The sequence below is a fragment of the Dermacentor variabilis genome, chromosome 3 (genome assembly GCF_050947875.1).
Source record: "Dermacentor variabilis isolate Ectoservices chromosome 3, ASM5094787v1, whole genome shotgun sequence".
Taxonomy (NCBI): Eukaryota; Metazoa; Arthropoda; class Arachnida; order Ixodida; family Ixodidae; genus Dermacentor; species Dermacentor variabilis.
In genome coordinates this window covers 4,890,131-4,908,472 of record NC_134570.1, presented here as the reverse complement: position 1 = coordinate 4,908,472, position 18,342 = coordinate 4,890,131, and the positions used below count along the sequence as shown (strand labels likewise).

The 18,342-nt window shown below is 43.2% G+C and overlaps 1 protein-coding gene across 2 annotated transcripts in view; it reads right to left on the bottom strand.

Annotated features, from left to right (window-relative positions):
* Alg3 (Alg3, alpha-1,3- mannosyltransferase) overlaps nt 1-17,715 on the bottom strand; it is a 117,371-nt gene extending 99,656 nt beyond the window's left edge. The window contains exons 1-3 of one of the 2 annotated variants that reach the window (XM_075684096.1): nt 17,581-17,715; nt 16,849-16,948; nt 4,139-4,286 (exon numbers count right to left, since the gene is read on the bottom strand). In XM_075684096.1, coding sequence (XP_075540211.1) covers nt 4,139-4,286; nt 16,849-16,922 — 222 coding nt within the window. In that variant the 5' untranslated portion in view covers nt 16,923-16,948; nt 17,581-17,715. Of the gene's footprint in view, nt 1-4,138; nt 4,287-16,848; nt 16,949-17,134; nt 17,557-17,580 lie in introns of those variants that run through there. The other variant, XM_075684095.1, reaches the window with a different exon arrangement.
* Between the last annotated feature and the right edge of the window lie 627 nt (nt 17,716-18,342).

Sequence of the window (18,342 nt, the reverse complement as noted above, 5' to 3'; positions counted from 1 at the left end):
TTTCCCTGAGTTTTGCCAGACTACTCAAAATCCCTGAGAATTCCCAGTTTTCCCGGTTAGTAGACACCCTGTGCATTGTTTACCAGAAACAGGCTGGGATTCCACTGCTGCAATGTTCAAAGATACAGCAAAAATACAATTGAGGCACTTTTTGTTCGGTTAAGGTGCGCTCTTCTAATAGGTGCCATTTACTGGCCTCCCATCTCATGTAAAAGTGAGTTTATTGCAGAAATGGAGGCTATTTTGCTGCCACTCACAATACAAGATGGTCCCATTGTTAATTGTGGCGATTTTAATATTGATTTATTGGTTAATGATTGCAGTGATTATGTATTTCTTCCCCAGTCATTCAACCTTAGAAATGTCATCACGACTCCTGCTTGAATGACCAGTCAACCTGAGCCTTTAATAAATCACATACTATTCAATCGAGACGTCACTTTACAGGCTCAGGCGTTTGCAATGCTGTCATTGCAGACCACTGTCCTATCTTTCTGTGGTTGCCACGGGCTTGTATGTTAGCTCGGTATCAAAGGCATCCAAATCAATTTGTCCACGTAGACTGTGAGAGCGTTAAATCACTGCTTGAATGTGCCGATTTCACAGCCTTGCAAAGCTTTGATGTAAATGCTGAATTTCAGAATTTTGTCACTCATATTAAAAATATATTAGCTCAACGTACACATACATACTGAAAGCACAATTATGAAGTACTGTACCCATATGTCCGTGGATGACACAAGACATTTTAGCATACTAAAAAGAAAGGATTCATAATACAATAAATGGAAAAAGGACAGAGCAAACAAATACTATCATGCCCAGTTTAAGCATTACAGGAATAAATCTGTTGCAATGTTGAGAAAATCAAAGAAGGAATACCTCACTAGGCTTACTACACAAAACAAAGGCGATAAAAGTCAACAGTGGAAGATTGTGAGGGATACAACTGGATTATACCAAGAAATGCGAGTAACCCCTCGTAGCATATCTCCGCATGCGGCCAATGATATTAACAGTTTTTCATCAATTTGGTTTAAACATCGCTTAAAAATTTCTATCGTTGACAACTACCGATATTGTACGTATAGCTGTCGGCAGTGGATTCCAGTTTCATGTCATTACTATAGATGAGATGAAATACATTGTCGGTACAATGTCAGTGAACAAAGCAGCTGGCCACGATTCCATCCAGACAAGAGTGCTTATGAAAAATATTGATACTCTTTACACGCACTTATGCCATTTCTTTAATCATTCTCTAGAGAATAGTTGCCACCCAGATATACTAAAAATTGTTGAAGTTGCTCCCATATACAAATCTGGAGATCAGAATGAACCGAGTAGCCATAGGCCTATACAGTAAAACCTTTTTAAACCGTACCCGCTTAAACAGTAGTTTCGTTTTAAAAGTAGTAAAGTCAAATCCCCGTCTCAGCAACCATTGAACATAATGTGTTTTGTATCTGCATAAACCGTACCAGCTTATTGCGTACGTATCGGTTAACACGTAGTGTTTCCACTTTTTGTCGCGCAAACACAATGGTGCGTCGTATCCATCAAGCCCCGGCAGAAAAAGCCTCAGAGATCAGCACAATGGCCTCCAAGCGCCTTGTGCGTTCACTCATGAAGCCACATCAACATCATTTCGGCGCCGTGCCAGAGAGCGTTGTGATGTCATGCAAGTGGGAGCTCGCATCATGCCGAAACTTGGATAAAAAAGACGCCGGGTGCTTAGCAAAGAAGAAAAATTAGACATCATTCGTGCTATCAAACGTGACGTGAAAAGTCGGTGCTGGCAAGCAACATTGGTCTGTTAACTACAGTGTGTGGCATTTGGAATGCAAAGAAGTTGCTCGGCAGCGCTGCTGCGACCGCGAAGAGATGTCGCCTATGAGGTCCGACTTGTCGCCACTGTTGCCTCTGTTGTTGCCGAAGTGTCGCCTAGCGACAGTGATAAGGACATGGAAAGCGACAGTACGGGCGATTCAGGCCCGACAGTGGCAAAATCTACGCATTAAGTTAGCCTCATGAATGCAATTGTCGCGACGAGAACAGCACGCCACAATGAAGAGGTGCCCTGCGGCTTCTGCAACGCTACCGCACCTGTGCACGGAGAATATGCAATGCCAATGAGGAATCTGCCATGCGAGTTTTTGCCGAGAAGATGGGGCTAGCTGTAAAGCTGGCTCACAGCTTCAGCAAGTTAGAGGACGCTGTCGTCACTGCTAGGCCACTGCGGCATCAAACGAAAATAACACATTTGTTGCATGAAGTAAATAAATACTGCATGTTTTTTTCCCCTTTCATCACACTCTCTGAGTTCCGTTTTTGACAGGTAAGTGGGTGATCTCATGCTATTTCGGTTAAGCAGTACTACCGTTTAGTACATACTTTTTCCGAGCTCCAGCCAACTACGGTTTAACGAGGTTTCACGGTATCAGTATTAGATGTCATTAACACCCTTTTTGAAAAGGTAGTAGCACAACAATTTAAAAAATTTATTAACAAAAACAATATTACTGTTCCGCAACAACATGGCTTTGCTTCAGACAAGTCAACATCTACTGCCGTATTAAGCCTTTCACAGCACACTAATTCTACTATACACCAAAATGAAATTGCAGTTTTGTTGTTTTTAGACATCAAGAAGGCATCCGACACAGTTTGCCACAATATACTACTATGCAAATTAGAAGGCTATGGCTTCGCTGATAGCGTACTGGAATTCTTTTTCAGTTATTTGTCCTTTTGTATACAATATGTGGTAATTAATGATTCCGTATCGCAAGTTAAAAATAGATCATGCGGCATACCACAGGGATCCATTCTAGGTCCTTTATTATTTTCTCTCTATATAAATGGTACTGCAGACACTGCACTTCTCAGAAATTATGATGTATACAGATGGTGTGGCACTTACATTTACCAGTAATTTGCTTACAGCACTGCAGAACAGTATAATGATGGAGCTGTCAGCTGTTTTCCTGGTTTTTAGTAATTGATTGACGTTGAACATAGCAAAAACAAAATATGTCATTTTTCATTCTAGACAAAGGACACTGGACTACAGTGTAATTTCTCTCTCGCTAGACACCACTTTAATTGAGCAAGTGTTTTCTTTGAAATACTTATGCCTTTTTTCGACAGTCATTTACACTGGAAGGATCACATCAACAATGTCTGCTAGAAATTAGTATTTGGGTGCTACACTCTGATAAAAGCCAAGCAGTATTTTCCCTCTTCCGTGTTTAGATCTTTATATTTTTCGTTCCGTCCCTCTCACATTAGCTATAGCATTGAACCTTGGGGTCTTACATATGTTACATACTTATCGCCTTTACTGCGTCTTCAAAAACGGGCATTGCGGGCCATCAGCTCCAACCCATTCTGCCTCTAAACTGCAAATTATTTGGAAGAGCTCAGTATCTTATTCTTTATGTCACTGCAAAATCATAAGATTTGCATCATGATAAACAACATAAGCCAAACCAATTTTCCATTACCACCGACTATTTTCTTTTTCCGAAACCATATCATTAGGCAACCTTCTAATTTCAATTTCAACCTACCGAAATGTAGCAACTTGTACCGTGAATTGTCAGTTAAGTTTGCCGGCGCACAAGTTTGGAATGAGCTACCAATAGAAATAAAGGTAGCTCAAGATTTTAAACTGAGTTGTAAATTGCATTACTTATCTAACCAAACAGAATCATGAAATTTCTTGTTATTGCTGCACATCTGTTCTTTCAATTTTATTTCCTTTTTTTTTTCTTTCCTTCTTTAACCTTACTTTTGATATTATGAAATGTTTGCCTTCATAGAATTGTATGTTGAATTGCATCAAGCACGAACTTGACTGTTACAAGTTTGGTTTAGTGTGTTTTCCAGTTCTACACCTGAAGACATGTTGCATCTGAGTGTTGCTTGCATTACCTCCCTTATGCATAATCTATATGCAAAGTCGATATTGGACTGGCTACTAACTTTTAAGCTACCGGTCCAAACAGTGTTTTGTACACTTCTTTCAGGTTTTAAATAAAGTGTTCCCTCCTCAAAGAAAAAAAAGAATGCAGTGAAAAATGTTCTTTGCTGTCCGTATGCATAATAGCGGCTGCAAGCTCAGCAGAAGTGGCACCTTGCAAGTCTTGTTGTACAAGCTGAACACCAGGCATAAGGTGAAGAGGTAGAGGCCTGCATACAGGTACTGGGCTAGAGGAATGTTTGTCCCGTGGCCAGTGATGTAGTACAGGGCCATGAAGATGTACACAAAGCCTGCAGGGTACCTAAAACACAAAAAGAAAACCACTCTTGCAGCCCATCATACTTGTGCACCTGAATCCCATTTTAATTCCAGTGACCGAGTTTTATTCTCCCTGCTTCACACAGAGTAGCTACTGATTTAAATGAATGCAAGAAGCAGAACTGTTACTATAAGGTAAGTGACAAACTGATTTGGATGGAATTAGTTGCAATTCAATGGAATATCAAATCCTTGTGGCTGTAAGAAATATCACACTGCACATCACAGCTGCACAACAAAATGTAATGCCAGAATTTTATAAGCCAAATCTGTTATGGCATTTAAAGCTCACAAACTTTGCATGTCTCACATTCGGCAAAAGCAACATTCTATATCACCATCTCGATCGTGAATCTAGCTGATTTCTCTTGCCTGCACAACATGGTATTTGCAAACTATATTGGTTTGATAAGCAACTTATATCCTTTACATGTAAGCTACATCACGTTCTAGACATGGGATCCACTGTGCACTGCATTTTCTTGGACATTTCAGAAGCGTCTGATACGGTATGCCGCAAGGTTTTACTACACAAATTAAATCAACTTAACAATGACTCTAACCTCTTAAAATAGGTTGAGTGTTCCCTGAGTAATCGTTCACAATTTGTTAATGCTAATGGCTGTAACAATAATCAGACCGGTTGTGTCCCCAACTATATTCTACTACACAAGGATACTGCCTGCATAGACGTCGTACCTTCAGCAGTGCTGCAAGTTGAGGCAGTATAATTAGACACTCCCTTTCATTCACCACTTGGTTACTACAGCATTGTGGCAGAAATGTTTGCATGAACAGGCACATCCTCTGTGTGCACGTGATCAGCACTGGCTGATACGATGGTGGGCGAGTGGTGTGGGAGGCACCGAAACTCAACCTAGGAACAACTTCTTCCTGCTTGCATTTCAAAGAACTGCCTGCATGGGCTAATATCGAATTCTTGTATATGTGTGTGTGCTCCTGCAACATAAACAAGCAATTTTAATAAAAATGAACACCGCCTCAAAGTGTTAAAGATCCTTCAAACCAAGCACTAAACAGCAAGCCTAAAAATAAACAAATAAAAATTATGGGGTTTTACATGCCACAACCACGATCTGATTATGAGACGCTGTAGTGGGGGACTCCGAAAATTTGGACCGCCTGGGGTTTTTTAACGTGCACCTAAGTCTAAGTATGCGGGTGTTTTCGCATTTCGCCCCCATCAATATGCGGCCACCATGACCGGGATTTGATCACATGACCTCGTGCTTAGCAGCCCAAGACCATAGCCACTAAGCAAGAAACCTGAGGGGCGGTTATTCTGTAAGTGTGTACCATGTGTCAACTAAGTGGACTGTCCATTTCAGTGCACGCCGATTGGATAGAGTGCAAAGTTGGTAGGGCTGGCGCCTGTCATCACCATCGGCTCTCAAACTCTATCCATTTATCATGATCTTGGATTGTAGCGCAAAGTGAACACGGACACAGAAAGGAGCAGACAGGACGAGCGCTAATTTCTATGTCCAACTAAAGTGTCCAACTGAAGTGCCCAACTAAAGTGTTTCTATGTCTAAAGTGTCCAACTTGACAATCCAAGATCATGTTACCGTACCAACTCGCCCAACTTTCTATCCTTTTGCATTACTTTTCTATCCATTTAGTGCACACTACAATAAACGGGCACTTGAGGTTCATGAGGCCTGAGGTTCTAGCTGTGCTAGAACCTCAGGCTACTTGCTAGCTGAGCTAGTGACAAAAAGTCAATGAAGACAAGAACTAAACCTGTCACAGTAAACAGCTAGCTGTTCTCTGTGGTTGCATACACTGACCTGTCAAATGACCTTACCAGCTGTGACTTGGTCTAGTATGAGGGCAAATCAGAAAGTCCTTGCCCCTATTTTTTTATTAGCCAAAATAAGGTACAGTCCTGAGTGATTTAAATGTGATACTCAGGCAGCATGGCTTTCAGCGCTTTTTGCGGAACCGATGATCGCTGGGTGTTCACCCAGCATTCGGGTGAAGAGACCGAATGCTGTTACGATGCATCAAAAAGATTCTTGCTTTCATGCAACACAAAAATGCATCATCTCAGTGTCGCCAGCAGCCGTCAGTGGCACAAGAAAGTATCGACCACCATGTTGTCCGAGCATCGCGTTTCAATCGCTGAGCACTGTACGTGCAAGTAATTACAAATATACATACTATGCTACCTGCCTTACACTATCTTTCCACATAGTCCCCACACCGGTTCAGACATCTGACTTGTTGCAGCACTTAAACGTGAGATGCCCCTGTTGTAGAGTCATCCAGCTGACTGTGGAACCACCGTTGGCCTTTTCTAAACTCACAACACCACCAACCCAGACTTTTCAAAGCGAGACACCTTTCCCCATACGTGGGCTGCATTTCCCTGTGGATTTCAATGTGCGTTCATCCCTTGTTCCATAGAAATGAATCATACTTCATTGCTCGCACACCGTGGACGTGTGAAGCACAACCACCATATTCTATGGATGGATGGATGAGGCTGAACCCCATAAGTTGGGCGGCGGCACACGACACCTAGCCATGACTAATAATATATTTTGTACTCAGTGAAGGGTGAAATTTCACTCTTGCCCTGATTTTATCCACGAATCAGATAACCTCCATTCGGTTATTTCTACCCGCTTAAAGTCTATTTTTCCTCCACTGACACTAAACCCCATTTCTTTGAAAAAGACCGTCCCATTGCTTTGAACTGCAGGGTGAAGCCCTTTACAGAAAAGTATCAGGTGTTCAGCCATTTTCTCTTCCTCTCAACACGCACCACATAACGTGTCTATACTTTGGTACTTGACTCGCTGCGTCTTAGCCCGCAAGACTCCTGTCCTGGCTTCAAACAACAAAGAGCTTCCTCTTCACATTGACATGTTTGCACAGCGCAAGATACGAGGACTGAAGGAAGAACACAACACAGGCACTGACTTCAACTGATATTTATTTGCTAAATCACCAGAACTATATACATGAGCAAAAGTAATGAAAGAACAACTTTTGCATTATGTCACACATGCACCCCTATCGCATCACAGCCAGATACTTGACTTCGTTTTTGGTGAGGGCAATAGACAGCATGCTGATGTAAAGGTCACCCAGTCACTGTATCTTGTCAGTCTCTATGATTTCACATGTTAGCCCGCAATACTCCTGTTCTGGATTCACACAACAAAGAGCTTCCCCTAGAATTATCATAGATATTTTCTTTGGCAATTTCCTGCTTGAAAGTTCTGCATGTTCCCAGTGCCGATTTCATCTGCATCCCTGTTTTCCACAGACGCCACTCTGTTTCTTTAACCTTTTTCTGAACCAATGTTTCTTGGCTTGCTTCCCTGCTGTTATCCAAATATTCGTGTGACAATTTCCTGGTTTGCTTTTCCATTTTGTGCCAACATTACTCATGAAAGAGTAAAATTGGTCCTGAAGAAACAGGCCACCCTAGAGGCAGTAAGGGTAAAAGCAGACAAGTTCAGGCTGTTTCTTGGCTTGCTTCCCTGCTGTTATCCAAATATTCGTGTGACAATTTCCTGGTTTGCTTTTCTATTTTGTGCCAACATTCCTCATGAAAGAGTAAAATTGGTCCTGAAGAAACAGGCCACCCTAGAGGCAGTAAGGGTAAAAGCAGACAAGTTCAGGCTGTTTCTTGGCTTGCTTCCCTGCTGTTATCCAAATATTCGGGTGACAATTTCCTGGTTTGCTTTTCTATTTTGTGCCAACATTCCTCATGAAAGAGTAAAATTGGTCCTGAAGAAACAGGCCACCCTAGAGGTAGTAAGGGTAAAAGCAGACAAGTTCAGGCTGTTTCTTGGCTTGCTTCCCTGCTGTTATCCAAATATTCGGGTGACAATTTCCTGGTTTGCTTTTCCATTTTGTGCCAACATTCCTCATGAAAGAGTAAAATTGGTCCTGAAGAAACAGGCCACCCTAGAGGCAGTAAGGGTAAAAGCAGACAAGTTCAGGCTGGCACTTGCAAACAAATATGCAGCCTCAGAACAGAGAGATGAAGATGACATAGAGGTAATGAATGAAACTGTAACTAGGCTGGCTTCAGAAGCAGCAATTGAAGTGGGAGGCAAGGCACCAAGGCAACCAGTAGGTAAGCTCTAACAAGCAACAAGAGACCTAATAAAAAAACGCCAAAGTATGAAAGTGTCCAACTCCAGAGATCAAATAGAATCCGCGGAACTGTCAAACCTGATCAACAAGGAGAAAATAAGGGATATTTGAAACTATAATGCAAGAGAGACTGAGGAAGCAGTAAAAAATGGCTGCAGCATTAGATCAGTGAGAAGAAAACTTGGCCTAGGACAAGCCAAGATATATGCTCCGAAAGATAACCAGGGTAATATTATTAGTAATTTCGAAGATATAGTAAAAGCAGCAGAAGAATTCTATTCTGACCTGTACAGTACCCAGAGCAGCTACAATACACGATACCTCCATTCGAAGTAGTAATGAACAGGTTACAAAGGCTCTTTCTATAACTAGCGATGAAGTTAGAAGGGCCTTGCAAGACATGAAACGTGGAAAAGTGGCAGAATAAGATGGAATAATAACAGTCAAAGTAACCAAAGATGGAGGAGACATCATGCTTGAAAAGCTGGCAGCCCTCTATACGAATCGTCTCATAAGGGTCCCAGGGAACTGGAATAATGCCAACGATATACTAATTCACAAAAAGGAAGACGTTAAAGAATTGAACAAATATACACCCATTAGCTTACTTTCAGTATTGTACAAAATATTCACGAAGATAATTTCCAATACAATAAGGGCAACCTTGGAATTCAGACAACCAAGAGAACAGGCTGGCTTCAGGATGACATACTCTACAATGGTTCGCATCCATGTCATCAACCAGGTTACCAAGAAATCTGCAGAGTGCAATCGGCCTCTCTATATAGCTTTCTAGATTATGAAAAGGCATTTGATTCCCAAGAGATATCAGCAGACATAGAGGCATTACGTAATGGAGGAGTACAGGAGGCTTACGTAGACATCTATCTACTGAGATTCCACAGCTACTTTAATTAGAATAAAAACAGGAACAGCGCAGCACAGTACGAGCGAGTAAACAGGACGTCCTAAACGTCCTGTGTTGCGCTGTTCCTGTTTTTATTCTAAAGATGAACCAACCAGCCCCATTGAACACAGTGCTACTTTAATTCTCCACAAGAAAAGTAGAAAGTTACGTATAAAGAAAGGCGTCAGACAAGGGGACACAATCTCTCTAATGCTGCTCACTGCCTGCTTGAAAGAAGTATTCAAGCTATTAAACTGGGATGGCTTAGGAGTAAGAATCAACGGCGAATATCTTGGCAACCTTCGGTTTGCAGATGACATTGTCCTGTTCTGCAACACTGGGGACAAGTTACAACAAATGATTTGAGGACCTTAACAGAAAGAGTGCAAAAGTGGAGTTGAAGATTAATATGCAGAAAACAAAGATAATGATCAATAGCTGGGCAAGGGAACAAGAGTACCGGATCACCAACCAGCCTCTAGAGTCTATGAAGGAGCATGTTTACCTAGGTCAACAACTCACAGGAGACCCTGATCATGAGAAGGAAATTTACAAAGGAATAAAAATGGGTTGGAACGCATATGGCAGACATTGTCAGATCCTGCCTGGAAGCTTATTATTATCATTAAAAAGAAATGTGTACAATCAGTGCATTCTACCAGTGCTAACATATGGGCCACAAACTCGGAGACTGACAAAGAAACTCCAGAACAAGTTAAAGGGCAACTTCGGTGATTTTTTTATGACAATGGATATGGATGAAATTCGCTGGGTACATTCCTCTGCACACTTCTGTCACGTCCTCAAAAAGCAGGTCTGAGAGTTGCACAGATTTTTTACAAATGAATTTAATTAATTGCCTAGAACACCCTACCTTGCCTCCTCCTCAGTTACAAGCCACATTGTGTATCATGTCAGGAGTGTTCCAGGCAAAGCATGCCGAGATTATGCAGACGACAGTGACGAGAGCGTCGAGGAATTGACGATCGCGAGCTGGTGCATGGCATGAGAAGTTATCTTCCCTCTAGAAGTAGGCTGCACGAACTTCAGCCCTCACCATCTGCATGCACAGTCTGAGCCGATGCCGATCACATTCAGCCGAGGTTAAGCCTATATGTCACAGTCACGTAGTTGATGCGTCTGCTGCTGGTGGGCCTGAGCAACTGACATGAAGCTAATTTAGCCACCAGGATGAAGAAAACTCCTTCTGCAGTTCAGTTTTGACTATCTGGATTTGAAATAAACCATTCCTCATTTTGTACAGTGCACACACAAAAAGCGAGAAGCGATGACACGGAGCAGTATCGACATCAGTACGTTGCCATTTTTGACCCGAAAGCTGCCCTACGCACTCACCGGCTCTTCCCTCAATTAAATGCGACTACGAACATAGATGTATTTTTATGTATTGTCATGCAGACTTATTCTTTAGCTTCTAAGGTGCACTGCTTGCCTCATATCCCAAATTGGCAGCAAGCGTGGGCCCCTCAATACAGCAGCGTAAACAATCACATAGTTCAGCTGCCAACGGTGTCTATACCAGTATCGGCGTTTCTGCAAGAAAACTACGCATTATGTCCACTTTATGGAACATATTATGTGCATGAAGAGAATACGAAGAATGATAAGTAGGCAGCATAATAACGCTCCCCAGTACGGACTCCCGCTCGCTGTTTTCGATGTGTGGTCACTCATATCAGTGCGATTCAGAGTGATGCAACGATGCTTACATGCACAAAATTTGCCTGTTTTACACATCATCAAGGTTTCGACAAGAATTCGGCTGGTCATGCATTGAAGTGAAAAAAGGTTTGCAGCCACTGACCAAGTCAAATGAAATGAAGATGTTTCGAACCTTGTTCACAATGAGGCAGACAGGACGAGTAGTGGCATATTAAAGGCTAAGTATTGAAGGCCGTTTTGATATGTTCTGACATTAATTGATGTCACCGATGAGCGGCTATAGCATTATATCTCAAGCGAACATGGAATGGTCGCTGTACCTGCCGATGTAAACAAATGCACCGTTCGGTGGTTTGGACTGTCAGCGGCGTTCTTGCAGGATACAAATGTGGAAAGTCATGCTCCATATCTTACAGTGAGCATGCAAAGTGCTTCCCTCAGAATGGATTAAACACCTAAAATAGTAAGCAGCACATATAAAATCAGTGGTTAGGGTTACCCTTGGTCTTCATGTTGCAGCACGATATGTAGCGCATGGGCATTGGTTCTCGTGGTGGTGGGTCGAACGCGAACGACAATTCGCGACTATTGAATTCGTCAGAATTATAACTGTCAATATTTGACAAATCCGAAGAGCTGGTGCAGCTGACATATTGTCATACGAAGGTCCGGCGCGGTCATGATTCAGCCGAGCGTCTGCTCTTCGCTGCCAACGGGCGATGTCGGCATGCCTTGCGTGCCTTTCCCGGTGGAAAGAGAATAAAGGGGGTTCAACCAAAGGGCCCGATTTTTTATTAATCATATCATAAGAAGCCAACAAACAAATACACTAAGGAAAACATAGGGGAAATTACTTGTACTTACTAATAGAATTAAATAAATGATTAATTAATGGCAATGAAAGTGGATGCAAAAACTTGCCACAGGTGGGGAACAATCCCATGCCTTCGCATTACGTGTGCGATGCTCTAACCACTTGAGCTACCGCGCCGTGGTTTGCCCTTCCACTTTCTTGGGTATTTATGTGCTGCTACTAGAACTAACCTCGGGAGTGTTAGCCAGCACCACCACTCATAAACCTTGGCGGCGGATGTGGAACATCCTTTCTGCCACAGGCGTCACGAGTACATGATCTTTCTGGCTGAAGGCAACTGATCAATAAAACCGTACATGCTACCTGAAGGCATCAATGTTGCCAGACTCTAGACCCTCGTTATGTAAGAACGAGAAGAAAGGGGTGAAACCAAGGGGCCCGACTTTTTATTAATCATGTCATGAGAAGCTTACAAACAAAGACACCATGGAAAACACAGGGGAACTTACTTGTACATACTAATTGAATTAAAGAAATCATAAATTAATGGCGATGAAAGTGGATGAAAACACAACTTGCCGCAGGTGGGGAACGATACCACGTCTTCGCATTACGCATGCGATGCTCTAACCAACTGAGCTACTGCGGTGCGGTTTGCCAATACACTTTCTTGGGTATTTATGTGTTACTACTTGAACTAACCTGAGACACTCAGGTTAGTTCATGTGGAGACACTTGTGATGTTACACGAAGAGGTTCGCTCAGCTGCTTGGTCAGGTTTGGTTTGTGGTTGCACTTTTTTGCTTATTTAAAATTATTTGCAAATTTGTGTAACAATCCTACTATCAGACGCGTGACAGGGGGGTCTCGAGAATCTAAGTATTCCATTACATTGGCATGGCCGAAAAATCACCAGAGTTGGACCTTAAGGACCGTGCAAAGAATGATGGAATGAAGAATGTTAGGTGCAATGTTAAGAGACAGGAAGAGAGCAGTGTGGATCAGAGAGCAAACGGGGGTTTGCTCTCTGATCCACACTTTTATTTTAATTTTCAATTGACAATATATTAATTGGCATTAAGAGAGAAAAATGGAGCTGGGCAGGTCATGTAATGCAAAGGTTAGATAACCGGTGGACCATTAAGGTTGCAGAATGGGTGCCAAGAGAAGAAAAGTGCAGTCGAGGATGGCAGAAGACTAAGTGGGGTGATGAAATCAAGAAATTCGCAGGCGCTAGTTGGAATCGGTTGGCGCAGGACAATGGTAATGGGAGATCGCAGGGAGAGGCCTTCGTCCTGCAGTGAACATAATATAGGCTGATGATGATGATTCCACGTGTACAAGTAACTGAAAACTTTCCTTGCCTACTGCTTTCCCGCCATTTCTCTCAATTGCTCCTCAACTTCTGTCTTGCTGCTAGCTTCCCTGCCCTCGTATGATGTCCATCCCATGTCACCCGGCACCTCCAGATTTGGTATACGTATTTCTGTGTGCTCCCAAAGCAAGCCTACCTACCCCTCGTTGCTTAATTTTCAATCTTGCTGGAACCTCTGATCTCGTGCAAGATATTTGTACTTATCCACTAACTCCAGCATAAACTCCTGTATCCTATGCTCGCCGCCCTGATTATTATCATTAAAAATCATGACTGCCAATTTTTCATTACCCAACTTTAAACCTAACCTATCTCCCTCTTTACCGCAAATGTCCATCAATCTACCATAAGTCCACCATAAGTATAATGTCATCCATGTACATCAGACCCAGTAACCACTTTTCAATCCATTCCCGTTGCTTGAACAAAGAAAGGTTGAAGCCAAGTCCACTCCTCTCTAATTTGGTCTCTTATCCTTGTAGATACAATGTGAACAACAAAGGTGACAGAGGGCACCCTGCCTAAGCCCCGCTATATCTCTATAGGCTCAGATACCTTTTTTTTCCATTTTATAAGCACCTTGTTACTTTTCCGATATATTTTAAAAGATTAGTTACTCCATCTTCCACTTCCAGTGTGCACAATATGTCCCACAAATCCTACTAGCTTACACTGTCATAAGCTCGCTTGATATCCAGAAATGCTAGCCATAGGGGCCTGTGTTCCTTCTCTACTATTTCAATGCCCTCGGTCAATGAAAACATATTGTCCTCTAACCTCCTTTGTTTCTGGCACCCATTTTGTAGTTCCCTCAGCACCTTTTCACCCTCCACCCATGCCTGCAGTCTGTCCTTTACAATCTGCATCACCACCCTATAAACCACTGATATCCCTGTTATGGGATGGCAGTTGTTTTTGTCAGCTTTGTCCCCCTTTCCCTTATATATCCTGTTCATCTTGCTTAGTCTCCAACCATCAGGGGCTCTACCGTCCATTATTGTTTTGCTCACTACCTCTTAATGCTTGCTCAGATTTTAGGCCCAATGTCTTTATTAACATAATTGGGATGCCATTAGGGGCCACATAACGTACAACTATTCCGATATGTTTTTATTCCAATCTCCTGACGTCAAATTTGCATAACTGCCGACGCAAGCATCGGGATGTCACCTGCAGGGTTGGCTGAACAAACCAATCAAATGCTCCCCTCGTTCATAGGATGTCACTTTTGTTTGCAAGAAAAACGAATAACATTGCCTGCACTGAGCGGCATGTCTTACCTAATTGACTCACAAGAGGCGAGGAGCATGCTCAAGTGGAGAGGGATTCGATGGGGCCGAGCCACTGCACTGAATATCGATAACTGGATGAAAAGGGTGGTGCCGGCACCTGCGATTAGTCTGCTTTCTCTTACTTAGCTTGCGGTGGCTCGTCGACAACCGCAGCGGCATGCAACAGAAGCTTAAGAATGACAGTAAAACGGATCCTCAGCAAAGAAGAGTTGGCAGAACGAGGTCGTAAACGTGCCAAAAGTTCTCGAAAACATTACACGGCCACGCAAAAAGGTTTATTACATGCAAATAAACCCATGCTCTCCGGCAGGGGAAAGTAGCCAGAGCTGGAGCGATTGGCGGCAGCCATCTTTTATTCCTTCCTGAACGGGGCAGCCTGCGGCTATTCAGAAGAACATTCAGTTTTGTTCAGCATATTAATGTATCTTTCTTGCATACGCGTCACTTTGACGCGGTAAGTTTTTGCAGTTTTGTGACGTTGCGTGAGAGGCAGGTGAAATGGTGCAGCCCGAAAACTTTTGACCAATAGCCGAGGACTAATGGCAAAAAGGCATTGAATCAGAAATAACTTTTTGTTTTGCTCGGTCAAATTATGCATAATCAGTGTGTACACGTCATATCAGCTGGGGAGCTATCGTAGTTTTCGTGATGTCGCATGACAGACAGGTGAAGTGGGGGTGGTCCAAGATGTTTTCGACCAATCGCGGTGGGCCGATTGCAGAATTGGAATAGTTTTACGTTATAGCGCCCCAGGTCCTGTTGACGTGCTACTAGGAACCCTTTTCTCTGCCCTTTCCCACTCGCTTTGTTCAAGCGGAGCCACTGCTCTAACCGGTCTATCCACGTTTGATAGAGTGCGTACAACATTTCATTGTTCTTTATCAATTTTTCTGTCATCATTGTTCATACATGTTAAATTGCCTTATCTCCTTCTAGCCAAACACCTTGGGCTGTAATTATACATTGCTGATCTAGGCTAGTCTTATTACTCAAGGAGTTGAGATGGTTCAAAAATTTCTTAGCTGCTTTTCTATCCCTTTTGTTTACTTCTGACAACCATTGGGTCCCCTTTCTTCTAATCATCTCATTGATCAAATGGGATGTTTCCCTTTTACAGTTTAAGAAATTATCCCATTTTCTGTCTACATCAGCTTCTTGTTAACCATTCTGCTTTGAATATCTGTGTTCCCTGGATGCTGCCTGACGTTTCTTTATGGCCTTCTAAACCTCCTCATCCCACCATCTCTTGGATTTCTGTCTTTTTCCTTTGGGCTTGACTCTTACCTTAGCAAGCTCTGGCCCGCAACAGACCTGTTAAATTTGCACATGTCCCTTCTGTTTTAGTATCCTCAGAAATTACTTAAATTTGTTGGGTTACTAATTCCAGCTGCTTTTCTGAATAAAAAACCCACCTGGTTGTTTATCTTGATCCTTCCTAATTTCGTCTCACTTCTAAAACTCAGCTTGATGAGCTTGTGATCCCTAAACAGACTTCTGGAGCCATATTCATGTATGTTCATTACCCCTAGCCTATCATACATACTGTGTGACATTAGTGCATAATATATCATTGATTGCAGGCTCACTACCTTCCCCTTTGTGTGCTCTTCACACTTTCCAGTACTGTTACATACAAATAAGTCATGCCTTGCACACAGCATGTTGCCTGTTGAATCTATGTACCAGTCCATATCTTCTATGTGTGCATTCATATATCCTAGTATAATTATCTCGCAGCCTCCTCCTAGCTCGTTAATGTCACTTGCTATACGTTCTACCTTTTCATATATTTTTTTCCTCTTTGGCATTTGCTTCTGTTCACAGGTATACAAAGCAAAGTGTCTGCTCCCCTGCCACTTTCCCTTTTGACCATAAGTGTTCCTTGCATTCCTGTTTGACCCTTTGCCAATGCATACATTTATGAATGAAAGCCCCAATTTTATCCCCCTTTCTGCTGCCCACCGTTCTATTGCAATATTCCCATGCATAATCAGGATTACAGGGTGGTTTCTCCATTTCCCTAAGATGTGTCTCCACAAACCCATATACCATCAGCTCCTCCTGTCTTAGCTGCTAATCTATATCAACTTTCAGCCTAACAACTGACAGCAGCGCCGTGCCGCGGAGCGGCCGGGCTGCTCCAAGAAAGGTCCACCAATGGGAATGGATACGTTGACTCCCCATTTACAGCCATACTTTGGGTAAAAAAGAAAAAAAATTGGGGTCAAGGCCTTTCTGATTCGCCCTCGTATAGCTGCAGCTATTTTTAGCCGCAATTTACATCTGCTGGTTACAGTCACTATTGCAACCATGTAACACGCAGTTTTGCAGACTCACACAAGTGGTCCAGTGTCCCCCTTAAGATGAGCGTAGTCGTAAGTGCCGTTTAGCACTCCTTCCACCTCTTGCATATAGGCTTTCCAGTCAATTTCAGTATCTGAATAGAAAGAAGCGAGAAACAATTAGGGAAGATCGATGGGCTGAATTCTGAGCCAACATCCACAACACGAAGTACAAGCATGAAACATGGAATTTTGAGACAGTCAATAAGAGTATAAATTCAAGTGCACGGGCGGCCAACGAAAGCACCCAGAACGGGACACCGCCATCATACTGTACTTACAAGGTACCTTGCTGATAACTGTCACGTTCACAATAAATTCGATGATTAAGAGAAACGGCACAACTAAGTAGACAATTCCCGGATCGTTTACGAACTGGCACAGGCTGAAATTGCGCAAATCGTTCATGATGCAGTTGTACGTGGCTCGCAGGTGCCTAGAAAGAACGAAATTCTTCCGGTGATGTTGGCTCCTCTTTCCAACACTACGGGGTGGCGCCATTCCTATCCGCGGTTCTGGCTGCAGCAAGATCAGCTGGTACAGGTGCAAGGGTCAGCGTTGACGACGGCGCTGTTTCAGTTCACAGAACATCGAAACTGCTCAACTGGCAAAGCCATGCGACGTTCGCGCGAAGCGCCATATGTGGCCAATGCCTCCTTTACTAGATGCCCGCCGCGTTGCCCGCTTTCCCATTGTAGCGGCGGTTCCCTTAGTTCAGCATAAATACCGTGAGACGACGCTCGTTGCCTTTTCAACTTTCGGCGGATGTGGCAGCGGCAGCGGCGGCTGAAATGCTTCCGCCGGCGCGTTATATGTGCGCTCGTCTGTTAGCGAGCGTTCTAGCGGGCCCCCGAGATGGTGACAGATGCCATAGGAATCTCAGAGGCTACAGCACGTGATCTAAGTTGCAGGCATTAGCCATGAGAGGCGCTCGCGGAGACGACGAAAGAGAGAGAGCACCGAACCAAGTTTACCGGACAACGCGGCAGGCATCTAGTAAAGGAGGCATTGGTGTAGGCAACCCCAACGTTGGGCAGCACAATGGGCAGCAGACGACAAACAAGCAGGCTGGCGTTGCAAACATGTGGCGCCGTTTTGTCTGCGACTGTCGGCGCTCTACCAAGGTATAGTGAACTAGAAACCAAGGTACGAGGATCGATACGATCGTTACCCCCATAAAGTTTCATATGGTGATCGTTCAACCATCATGCGAATGATGGGAAGTACAGGCTTCGGATTGGCGTTCTGTTGACTGGCGAACTAGTCTACAAGTATTTTTGGCAGTTTGGTTTCGCTCCAAGCGCAATTGCTATATCCTGCAGTGGGACAGTATGGCGTCAGCGGAGAGGCGTGGTCGTGCCACTGGAAAGTACTCTAGTACACTGCAACCATAGAAGCCGGTGCTTCCATCTCAAAGTCATACAAAAATTTATGTAACGTGTCGTACATTATATAACATACCGCAGAAATAAAATTAGATTTTATGCGA